The sequence below is a fragment of the Artemia sp. Qi Xiang Cuo genome, chromosome 9, assembly GCF_049724085.1.
Source record: "Artemia sp. Qi Xiang Cuo chromosome 9, ASM4972408v1, whole genome shotgun sequence".
Taxonomy (NCBI): domain Eukaryota; kingdom Metazoa; phylum Arthropoda; class Branchiopoda; order Anostraca; family Artemiidae; genus Artemia; species Artemia sp. Qi Xiang Cuo.
This window is the reverse complement of record NC_142802.1, coordinates 32174357-32187054: the sequence shown is the minus strand read 5'-3', so window position 1 is coordinate 32187054 and position 12698 is coordinate 32174357. Positions and strand designations below refer to the sequence as shown.

Genomic DNA, 12698 nt, shown 5'->3' with positions numbered 1-12698 from the left:
CATGTAACATATTTAAAACATAAAAAATTACATTTAATATTTTCCAAATTCAAAATGAGAATGATATAGAAATGTTAGTCGTGACTTTTACTATTAGAAAAATAAAGTTGGTAGTAGCAATTTTTTTAACTAATTTTTTTTTGGACTTAGACATTATTCAACGTTTTTTAACGTATCTTAAAATGACATGAACAATGCTTACGGCTCTAACAATTTTACTCTATGTTAGCTCAGAGACACGATGCGGCTTTCCCACTGGCACTCTATGGTCGGTTATCGACACTACCCAGTTTACTGCATGTATTACATCAGTATTTTTTACGCAGTGGAATGATAAACACATAACTAATATCTCTAAAAAAAGTGAGAGGGATATGCAAAAATTTAGGTTAATTCAGGTTCACTTAGAGTGGCGCCACTCTAAGTGAATCTGTATTAACCTAACTTTTTTTCATATTTCTCACACTACGACTGTGTGTCTGAGCGGGTGTGGTGCCATCTATAATCGGTCTAACCTAAATTCAACGTAACTACGCATGAAGTCAAAATGAATGGAACTTGGAATTTATGACTGTTATCTGATGTACCCAATAAAAACATTGAAAACAAATTTATTCATTCTGATACTTGGGTTTTGTCAATTTTATCCTATGTATCTGACATATGATGTTGATAATGCATTTAAAGGATGTTGATAAAGCATTTATTCCCTCCGATACTTAGATTTTGTCAATTTTATCCCATGTATCCGAGAAAGGGATGTTGATATAGAATTTAATAACTCTGATATTTAGATTTTTCAATTTTATCCGATATATCGGAAAAAGGATGTTGATAATGAATTTATTCACTCTGATACTTAGATTTTGTCAATTTTATCTGACATATCCGATAAATGATTTTGATAAAGTATTTATTCAATCTGATACTTAGATTTTGTCAATTTTATCCCATGTATCCAAGAAAGGGATGTTGATATGGAATTTAATCACTCTGATACATAGATTTTGTCAATTTTATCAGACATATCCTACAAGGGATGTTGATAATTAATTAATTCACTCTGGTATTTAGATTTTGTCAATTTTATCCCATGTATCCGAGAAAGGGATGTTGATAAAGCATTTATTCAATCTAATACATCGATTTTGTCAATTTTATCCGACATCCCCGACAGAGGATGTTGATAATGAATTTATTCACTCTGGTACTTAGATTTTGTCAATTTTATCCGACATATTCGACAAATGATGTTGATAAAGCATCTATTCAATCTGATACTTATATTTTGTCAATTTTATCCAATGTATCTGACAGAGGATGTTGATAATGAATTTATTCACTCTGGTACTTAGATTTTGTCAATTTTATCCGACATATTCGACAAATGATGTTGATAAAGCATCTATTCAATCTGATACTTATATTTTGTCAATTTTATCCAATGTATCTGACAGAGGATGTTGATTACAAAATATTATTCACTCTAACACTTAGATTTTGTCAATTTTATCTAACATATCCGACTAAGGATGCTGATAAAGCATTTATTCTCTCTGACACTTAGATTTTGTCATTTTTATCCAAAATATCCAATAAAGGATGCTGATAAAGCATTTATTCACTCATATATTGGATTTTGTCAATTATGTTCGTTGTAAGTGATAAAAGATGCTTATAGAAAAAACAATTATTCACTCTGATACTAAGATTTTGTCAATTTAATCCCATGTATCCAAGAAAGGGATGTTGATATAGAATTTAATCACTCTGATGCTTAGATTTTATCAGAGATATCCAACAAAGCATTTATTCACTCTGATACTTAGATTTTGTCAATTAAATTTGATGTATCTGACAAAATTTGTTAATAAAAAAAATTTATTCACTCTGATTTTGTCAATTTTATCCAACATATCCGACAAAGGATGCTGATAAAGCATTTATTCACTCTGATATTTATATTTTGTCAATTATATTCGTTGTATCTGACAGGATGTTGATAAAGAAAAATTTATTCACTCTGACACTTAGCTTTTGTCGATTATATCCCATGTATTCGAGAAAAGGATGTTGATATAGAATTGAATCAATCTGATACATAGATTTTGTCAATTTTATCCGATATACCCGACAAATGATGTTTATAATGTATTTAAAGGATGTTGATAAAGCATTTATTCACTCTAATACTTAGATCTTGTCGATTTTTTCCAATGTACCCGAGAGAGGAATGTTGATATGGAATTTAATCACTCTGATACTTAGATTTTAATCACTCTGATACTTAGATTTTGTCAATTTTATCCAACACATCCGATAAAGGATGTTGATATTGTATTTATTCACTCTGATATTTAGATTTCGTCAATTTTATTCGATGTATCTGGCAAAGGATGTTGATGGAAGTGAATTCAATCGATGAAGAATGTTAATACAGAATTTGTTCAATTTTTTCATAATTTCCTGAAATAAATTTCTGTATTGTTTATCCAAGAGGTGATTTCAAGACAGAGTTTGATACTTACTTACTTACAATTTTTCATAATGCTTAGATTTTGATTTTGTCAATTATAATCGTTTTAACTGATAAAAGATGTTGATAAAAAAATTATTCTCACTGATACTTAGATTTAGTCAATTTTATCCCATGTATCCGAGAAAGGGAAGTTGATATCGAATTTAATCACTCTGTTACTTAGATTTTATCCGAGATATCCGACAAAGGAAGCTGATAAAGCATTTATTCACTCTGATACTTAGATTTTGTCAATTATATTTGATGTATCTGACAAAGGATGCTGATAAAAAAATATTCACTCTGACACTTGGATTTTGTCAATTTTATCCACCATATCCGACAAAGGGTGCTGATAAAGCATTTATTCACTCTGATATTTAGATTTTGGTAATTATATTGGTTGTATCTGACGAAAGATATTAATAAAAAAAATTATTCACTCTGACACTTAGCTTTTGTCAATTTTATCCTATGTATTCGAGAAATGGATATTGATATAGAATTTAATCAATCTGACACTTAGATTTTGTCAATTTTATCCGATGTATCTGGTAAAGGATGTTGATAATAAAAATTTATTCACTCTAATACTTATATTTCTTCAATTTTATCCTATGTATCCGAGAAAAGGATGTTGATATAGAATTTAATCACTCTGATACTTATAGTTTGTCAATTTTATCCGACAAAGGATGTTGATTAAGCATTTATTCACTCTGGTACTTAGATTTTGTCAATTTTATCCGATGTATCTGACAAAGAATGTTGATAAAAAAATTTATTCACTCTGACACTTAGATTCTGCCAATTTTATCCGATGTATCTGAAAAAAGATGTTGATAAAAAAAATTTATTCACTCTAACACATAGATTTTATCAGTTTTATCCTATGTATCCGAGAAATGGATATTGATATAGAATTTAATCACTCTGATACTTAGATTTTATGAAATTGCTGTATTGTCTGTCCAGGAAGCGAATTCAATAGATAAAGAATGTTAATAAAGAATTTGTTCAATTTTTTTTTAATAATTTCCTGAATTAAATTTCTGTATTGTGTATCCAAGAATTGAATTCAAGAAAGAGTTTGTTACTTACTTACTTACAATTTTTTCATAATGACATATCCAACAACAGATGATGATAAAGAATTTATTCATTCTAATACATAGATTTTGTCAATGTTATCTGACGTATCTGACAATTGATATCGATAAAGAATTTTAATAAAGAATTTGTTCAATTCGATACTTGAATTATGTCAGTGTTATCAAACGTATTTGTCAAAAGACATTGATAAAGAATATATTCATTCTGATAATTAGACTTTCTAAATTTTATCAAGAATATCTGACAAAGCATGTTGATAAAGAATTTATTCCCTCTGATACTTAGATTTTGTAAATTTTATCTGATGTATCAGACAAAGAAGTTGATATAGAATTTATTCACTATGACACTTAGATATGCTCAGTGTTATCAAACTTATCTGTCAAAAAAACATTGATAAAGAATTTATTCACCCTGATACTTAGATTTTCTCAAATTTATCCGACGTAACCGAAAAAAGGATGATGATAAGGAATTTATTAACTCCAATAAACAGATTTTGTGAATGTTATCCGATGTATCAGACAAAGGGAAGTTGATAAAGAATTTATCCACTCTAATACAGAGACTTTGACAATTTTATCTAACGTATCCGAGAAAGGATGTTGATATAGAACTTATTCAATCTGAAACTTAGATTTAGTCAATTTTATCCGAAGTATCTGACAAAGATGTTGATAGAAAAAATTTATTCACTCTGATACTTAGATTTTGTCAATGTTATCCCATGTGTATGACAATAGATGTATGCAAATTCCTTTTCTTACATCTCCGATGTTTTAATAGACATTCTAAACGTTTGATATGCTAGCATACTATAAAAATAATGCGGATAACAATGTAATGCATAATATATTTTTAATGAAATAACACCAAGTAGAATATTAATACAAAATATATTATGATACATTATTAATATCAATGATCAACTTTGGACATTTTGAATCTGTTCCATAAAGTAGTTCTCCATGTTCCTTCTTGATATTGTAGCTATTGTCTTCTCTTAGCTCGTAATCAGTAGAATAATCATTATTCAATTTTGAGTCATACACAATATTTACTGGTATATCACCGACAGGTTCTATATGCGTTTCATCTTTGGTATTATTTGATTCATTGACTGTTTAATTAATGGTAGTAACGTTTGCTGGTACTTTGTTTTTCATCGATTCATCTTGATATTCCTGAGTGATAGTTTCTACCAATGCCATTTTTATTTTTCCCGGCAATTTCACTGTCTATTGCAACGTCAGTTTTAAAAAGGTAACAGTTCTAGCACGTAGAAAAGTCATGGTTTATGATATTAGCAGAAGAGTAGGCCTTTCTTTTTGTCTTTCCTTTCATTTGAATGCTAATACCTAAGAGATAACGATAAGTTCTATCAATAGTAGCATGTTACCAAAAGCACTAGCAAGAAGCTAACCCTCTTCATCCACTATTATTTTTATGTTAGCGTTCTCTTTGAGTGCAATCATCTGCGGAGATCTCAGTCTTGCATATCCACCATTTGTACAATGGAATTTTTTTAGTACTCCAAAAAAATATATTTTCTTACTGTCATGACAATGCACGCATACGTTTCCGATAGTGCTATCACTTGTACTTATTCCATAGTTTAAATACTTCTCCTTGTCAGCATTCAATGCTACAATAACACTATCATGTGGACACACTTTCTTAAAATGCTTCATTTTCACTTTTTTTAGAGATATTAGTTATGTGTTTATCGTTCCACTGTGTAAAATATACTGATTTAATACATGCAGTAAACTAGGTAGTGGCGATAATCGACCATAGAGTACCACTGGGAAAGCCACATCGTGTCTCTGAGCTAGCATAGAGTATAATTGTTAGGGCTGTAGGTATATTTCATGTCATTTTAAGATATGTAAAAAAAAGTTGAATAATTTCGAAGTCCAAAAAAAAATTAGTTCAATAAAAAGTTCTACTACAAATATTATATTTCTAATAGTAAAAGTCACGACTAACATTTCTTTATCATTCTCATTTTAAATTTTGAAAATATTAATATGTGATTTTTTATGTTTTAAATATGTTACATGTCATTCTAAGAGATGTAAAAAAAGTTGAAAAAAATAGATCATGTTAAAAATAATAAAAAAAACAAAAAAATTCAAAAAAAATGGGGGGAGGGGGGAGCAAAAAGTTGGGGGGAGGGGTCCTTTGGAGTTTGGGGATAGGGAACCTTTGGGGGTTGAGGTTCCTGGTGCTTAGGGTCATTGGTGCTTATTATCCTTGACGGTTCGTACTCATATACACCTCACTACTTGATTTGTAATTATTTCTATGGATTGTTCTGAATTTCTTTATTAAAATTCTTTTCTTGCCATCTACATCTCTCTTAGTATCAACTTTTTAGTATACTATAACGTTAGACTCTATTTTAAATTGACAACACTGTTCAAACGCCACTTGTGTATTATACAGAACAAATCGAAGAAGTAAAGCTAGGTCAAGTCACAAGACCATTTTATCATTGTTAACAATTTTCATAGATTGGTGGTATTCCGAATGTATAATAAATAAGCTGTGAGTTAACAAACCTCAGGGGATACCTTAACTGCTAATCAGTTTAACCCTTTTTTTCCGCCTTCATACGATCTGATCATTAATTATGGCCATTCGCATCCCTATTATTCAATTAATATATTTCATACAGTTCAATTCGCAAATGCTATACCCTTTTTTGCAATTAGAGTTAGCTTTTAAGCAAAATGATTTAACACCATACGCCAATCAATTCTAGACATGATGCATTCTTAACCAAACCCGATGAGATGCCTTTAAGCTAGAGGCTATCAAACTCTTTGGCAGGTTCTACTCACTCTCTTTGAAAAGGTGTAGAGCTGTAGGCAAATAGCATGGGAAGGAACATAATGTCCCCAAATAGCATGGGAAGGAACATAGTGCCATAGGAATGGAGTGTACTACTCTACTTGTGTCGACCCCCCCCCCCAGGGCCAGGGCGGGCGTTGTAAGTATTGCTCTGGGGGCATATATGGTTCCTATGGAAGCTATGCTCGTACAAATTTCAGAGAGGGTTGATTTGAATGGAAATTAAAAGTTGTAGTTCATTTTTTCAGAGTGAAAAAAGATCAGAGGGCAACTAGCCCCTCCCGCCCTCCACGCCTTTGTGTGTATCGGATGGGTAAACCCATCCGATAAAATTTTAGGTGACCATTTTGTTAAAAATAGATCAACCATCAGATATTGAAACTCCAGGGTCGACACAACCCCCCAGGCCCAGGGACAGGCGTTGTAAGTTATACTCTAGGGATATATATGGTTCTTATAGGAGTCATACTCGTATAAACTTCAGAGAGGGCTCATTTGATTCAAAATAGAAAGTTCTAGTTCACTTTTAAAGAGTCAAAAGAGACCGAAGCTTAATCTAGTCCCCCCATGCCATTTTTCCCCAAACCCATCCGATAAAAATTTTGAGATAAGAATTTTGTTAAAAATAGTTCAAACATCAGATAATAGAAACTCCGAGGTTGACATAAACCCATTTTGTCGCTTTGATATTGTTACTTTGATGAATATTTGATTTTTTTTTAAGTTTGATTTTGAAATAAGAAATTTTTAAAAACTTGAAATTTTTTGCAATCATAAACGAATAAAAATTAATTAAAAAAAAAACTTTCCCAAAAATAAGTTTTGTTGTAAATATTCTGCCACGAACTTGCAAAATATGTAGAACTTCTCATCAGAAAGAATTTCTTATGACTCATGCTTCTGTCGCAGTAGGCATTAGGTTTTTACAATTAGGGAAGGGGGCAGCAACCAACCTTTTGTTTGTAGTGATTTTTTGTTCGTTTTGACTTTGGTTTCTATTTCCATATAAGATTTACTCACTTTAATGTTCATGAATTCATTTATATTAGTACATGTTGTATGTTTGTTTGCTAGTATTGTTTGTTTAATTTCTGTTCGTTTTGGCTCTCGTTAAATCTTTAATAGTAATTTCCGGTAATTTTGAGTTTGAATTATTGTAGGAATTTATTTCTTTTAATCTTAAATTTAATATGGCCTTTATTTTTCCTTGAAAAACTTCTTTTTCAGATTATTTTTAAGTAATTACTGTTAAAACAGGTGACTTCATTGTATTCCTATTTTTGACTAGATTTTCTAAATTCTTTATTGGGGCAATTAGGGACATAGTGTCCAAAGGAATTGCAATGGTAGCATGTTGTCTCCGTTTAACTTTGCCTTTGTTGGCGAGATGTTCTTTTATCATCTGTGGACGGGTATCCCTCCCTACTACTTTCCAGTCTTATCCTTATTGTACCAGATGCCTCTTTCCATGTTTCTACATAATTCCCTGCTAAATTTGCTATTTCGTCTCATTTCCGTTTGTTTTTCTTTAATTATATTAAAAAAAATGTTCTCAAAAAAATATTCCATCGTAATTTCTGGGGAGTTTTTTCCTATCTTTTTCTTCTTTTTTTTCAGTTCTTCGGTATCTTCGATCATAGTATAGTCACCTAATTCTAGCCATTTTTCTTGTAAATCTGTCAGTTTGTGCTCGAATTCTCTCCAGGTGTCCGAATTTCTGTTATTACATTTCTGAACTTCTGGCAGTAGTTTTCCGAAGATAACTCAAAATTATTTTTAATTTTTTGAAGTTTTTTTGCTTAGAGTCTTCACAAAGCCGCACAGGTACTTTGTGCCTTGTGATTTATTCTGGGCTGTATCATACTCACCCAGTATTTCTCCGACGACCCATCCGCACTTTTTTTTCAAAATTAGAGATACACAAGTATATATCTTCATTTTCTTTCATCGGTTGGAGGTTTGTGCTGCGCATTAGATCTACTGTAGATGATTGTTATATCTTTTGGGAATTTCTCCCTGCAATCATCTCCATCCATAACCTCCTATCTTTTCTATATGCCTCTTCCTTTTGTTCCCTGGCTATTCTATCAGCCTCTTCTTTTCGTTCCCTTTCTTTCCTGTCTTTGTCCCTTTTCTTTCTGTCTGCTTGCTCTATTCGTTCCCTCGCTATTCTATCACCCTCCACTATTTGTTCTCTTGCTTCTTCTTTCTGGATTAAAAGCTTCATCTTTGCGTAAGATCTATTTTATTACTTTTCGTAACCCCCTTGATCTATTATATTATTGCTTTCATTTTATTACTTTTTCGTGACTTGACACTGAGCTTCTACTATTTCTGCTATTTGGTCAGTTTCGATTTCTCCTTTCATTAATTTTTCTCAATTTATTCTCTGAGTATGTTCATTCCATATTTCTTTGGCTAGTATATGTTTTATTCCTAATCAGTAATTCCCCTTCATTATATCTAGCATCCGAGGGGTGAGTCTGATTTGGTCCTCGTGTATTTTCATTAATTTTTTTCATTTTTCTCTTCATTAATTATTGCCTCCGTATCCTCTTAATCCCCTTTCATACTGCTGGGTGAACTACTTTCTGATTGTAATTTCCTCAACAATTTTTCTACTTTCCTCAGCAATTCGGTCAGCACCTGCTTTCCATTCTTTCTGATTATGGCCATAGCTTAGCTGTTTCATCGATAGACTCCTTACACATTTTGCCAAAAGAGGATTTACAGTCAATTGGATTTGGAATGTCTGTAGGACATTCCAATTCCAGTGGAGTGAACTAGTACTAGCATAGAATAGCTTTGGCATATTTACGGTTTTACACTATATATCTTCTTTAACTACTGTTACTTAGGATATTTGTTGTTATTTGTTCCAATTAAAGACGATGTTCAAGAAGATGAGACCTTTCTAACGCTATTTTTAGTGCTACGTTGACTTTTAAGTTAGATATTATTGTTGATTAACACAACAACGGAATTTATTCTGAAAAATTGTAATTTACAATGTTTATCCGACGGGATTATTATTTTCTTAGCCAATATTTCCCTGCTCGACACAAATTATAGAATACATTTTAGAGGGTCGACGCTGCTGCAGGCTATTTCTGGGATTCGAGATAATTTAGATGCTTTATTTGAGGACATTCGTGAAATCATAGGGTATATCTTACAACTGTTTGTAATTTACAGTATTTGGCACCCAAATTTGCGCTGTCATAGAAAACTTCTGGATATTTTGAACCACCTACAGGACAGATCTAACAAAAAATTATTTTCATAGACTATATGCTGTTAGCCTACATTTTAGTAGATCAGAACTTTCTCATGCTATTATTCAACGTTTGATATATTTTAAAGGCTATATTAGTATAAATTATCAGAAACATAATGCATGTTCTGCTATTAAGTGTAATTTATTATATTTACTCAAATTGATTATTCCATTCTTGGGCTATATCTTGTTAGTTTAAATAAATCAATACCTTTATTTTTAGGAGAGTAGAGATTTATTTGGAGTTTCCATTTGACTTGGTTGTCGTCATCTATCTTTCTGTTTCAAAACCTGAAATCCAGCGCATTTTATTTCTCAGGATATGTAAAAATTGTTATAAAAGCCTCTACAAATAACACAGTCTCTACAAATCTCTACACAGTCTCTACAGCTACAGGATATTTGTAATTTAATACTTCGGACAGTGTTATTCTGCGTTTCATTGTCTTATAAGAATTTTTTAAGTCTGGGAAGGATGAAAATCTGGGAAGGATAGAGGCCCCTCTACTCTCTCCCCCTTCATTCACGCCTCAAGGATAATATAACATTCATTATCTTATATATTGTGATTCGGAGACCGCCTCCTCTTAGACATTCCCATCTAGCAGTCAAATAGTTGGTATTGTTAAAATAATTTTGTCTTTACTGTTAAGGTTAACAATATAGCGTAACAATAAACTATAGCTTAGAAATACTTTACAAGAGTGCCTAACGAAACCATGGAATCAGGGAGAAGTAGTGCTAGTGAATGTTTGTTTCTTGGCTCGTCAAAAAGCATAACTTGTAAAATGATGAACAAGAGGAAGCACCAATTTATATGATTTGTTTATGACAGTAAATTTTGACTTATTATTGAATAAATTGGAAGCAATTTACTCACAATATAAAATATATGGACAAATATTCTTATAAAAGATGTGTTCACTACGTTTTTCTTATGAACTTTCCCCTATTTTATAATTCAGTACCCTCAAACATTAAAAGAAACAAAGCGTAAAAGACTTCAAAGAAGTGAAAAATTCTATTTCGGCCATGAATGCTGATATAGGGGGTTACTGGAAAATTGCATCCCACTCCCCACTCTTGATTCCTTTCGAACTCAGAAACCTAGAAAAAGGATAAGGTTCATGATTTCACACAGAACAATTTGACCCCTCCGAGGTAAAACAAAACTTTTTCCACCCTTGGTGCCCCTCACAAGGAATTTTTTCAAAAAATGATAGTTTTGTCCTCTTGCAATTTCTCATGGCTGAAAGTTCAATTTGTAATCTTAAATCGTTGTTTAAAATATTCAGGATTTTTGAGAGTAGGAAATGAAATGTTAGTGTTAATGCTGCTTCCCTTTATTCACAACTCGTTAAAAATTAAAATAAATTTGGTTGTTTCTACTTTCATTATTCGAGATTTTAGTTTATGCGGAAGGTCATTTAGAAAAAAGTGTACAATGCGGGAAAGGGGGTAGAAAAAAAATCTGACAGGTAACTTTTACCTTCTAGGGAATATCAGTTGCTTACGTGTGGAAATGATATTCACACGCGATAAAGCCTTCTACTTCACAACTGTGTTCATTCCGGGTATCATACTTGTAACTTCGTCGTTTATAACCTTCTGGTTGGAGTGGAATGCTGTACCGGCCAGGGTCCTTATAGGTAAGATGTTCTATATAGATTTCTCTTCATAGGTGGTATGAGTTGTCTGCGGGTAGAGCTTGTGTTCACACGCGACAAGAAGCACTATTTCACTGCCGTTTTCGTCCCGGGGATTTTTGTGGTCACTTCGTCCTTTATTTCATTCTGGTTAGAGTGGAATGAAACACGAGCCCGGACAATGATTGGTGAGTTCAGCTAATTGTTCTATGTTTCCACAATGTCTATGAACGCTTATTAACTTACTTGTCTATTTTTTGAAGAGCGAAGCGGCATTTAACCTATTGTCGAACAATTTGAACGGCCTTAGATTCCGGACAAAATAAAAGAATTTGTGGTAAATGATATTTAGGATATGGTATTAACATAAGCTCTACGTGCAGATAATTAGTGCATGCGGTATTTTTTATTTCAAGTTCCTTTATTCAGTGTGTTTTCCTGAAAACTTGAAACATGATCAGAAGTACTACAATCGGAAATAGAATAGAAAATGAGACTTAGAAGCTAGGTTTTTACCATTTAGATTTATATTTAACAAAATTTTATTAAATTCACAAACAACGAAAAAATATTACAGAACTTATGTTTTGCCTATTGTGAAAGCTGTAGCAATTCCAGCAAAATGTTTCACGGTTCGATGGAATGCTCAACAAAAGCAGTTTCCCGTTTTAGGAAGGCAATAAGATCATTTAGAACAAATTTCCCTATTTGATCACTTCAATAAATGTTTCAAAGCTGTGACTTAGAACTGGTCAAATAAAAGTGACCAATCTATTTTGGTTGACTAAAATTGTCTTGTCCTATTGTTATGCAAACTTCTTGACTGGAAATTGACTTTTTAACTATTTAAGAATAAAATGATTCAACCAATACATTACCCCGCTAGTTTAAAGCCAACGACGCAGTAGGCTTTATACTTTTACAGTTAGGGAAGGGGGCAGCAGCCAAACTCTTGTTTAAAATGATTTTGTTCGTTTTCAGCTTGATTTACATATTAAATTTAAGTTTTACTCGTTTTAAGATTTATTTATTCATATAATTAGTACCTGTTCCATGTTTGTTTGCTATGATTGTTTATTTGATTTCGTCTGTTTTTAATAGTAATTTCTGATCATTTTGAGTTTAAATTAATATAGGTTTTTATTTCCGCTGATCTTAAGTTGGATATGGGCTTTACTTTTCTTTCAAAGACCTATTTTTGTGAAAGTGTTTTTAATTAATATCTGTTAGTTTTTATTACTAACAAATCAGTTTTTCAAGTTTCAAGTTTTTCAACAATCCTCAATAT

The 12698-nt window shown here is 31.8% G+C and overlaps 1 protein-coding gene across 1 annotated transcript in view; it reads left to right on the top strand.

Moving 5' to 3' along the window:
* LOC148948579 (glycine receptor subunit alpha-4-like) overlaps positions 1-12698 on the top strand; it is a 231573-nt gene that overhangs the window by 145754 nt on the left and 73121 nt on the right. The window contains exon 5 of the mRNA XM_089094970.1: positions 11446-11598. Coding sequence (XP_088951096.1) covers positions 11446-11598 — 153 coding nt within the window. The remainder of the gene's footprint in view (positions 1-11445; positions 11599-12698) is intronic.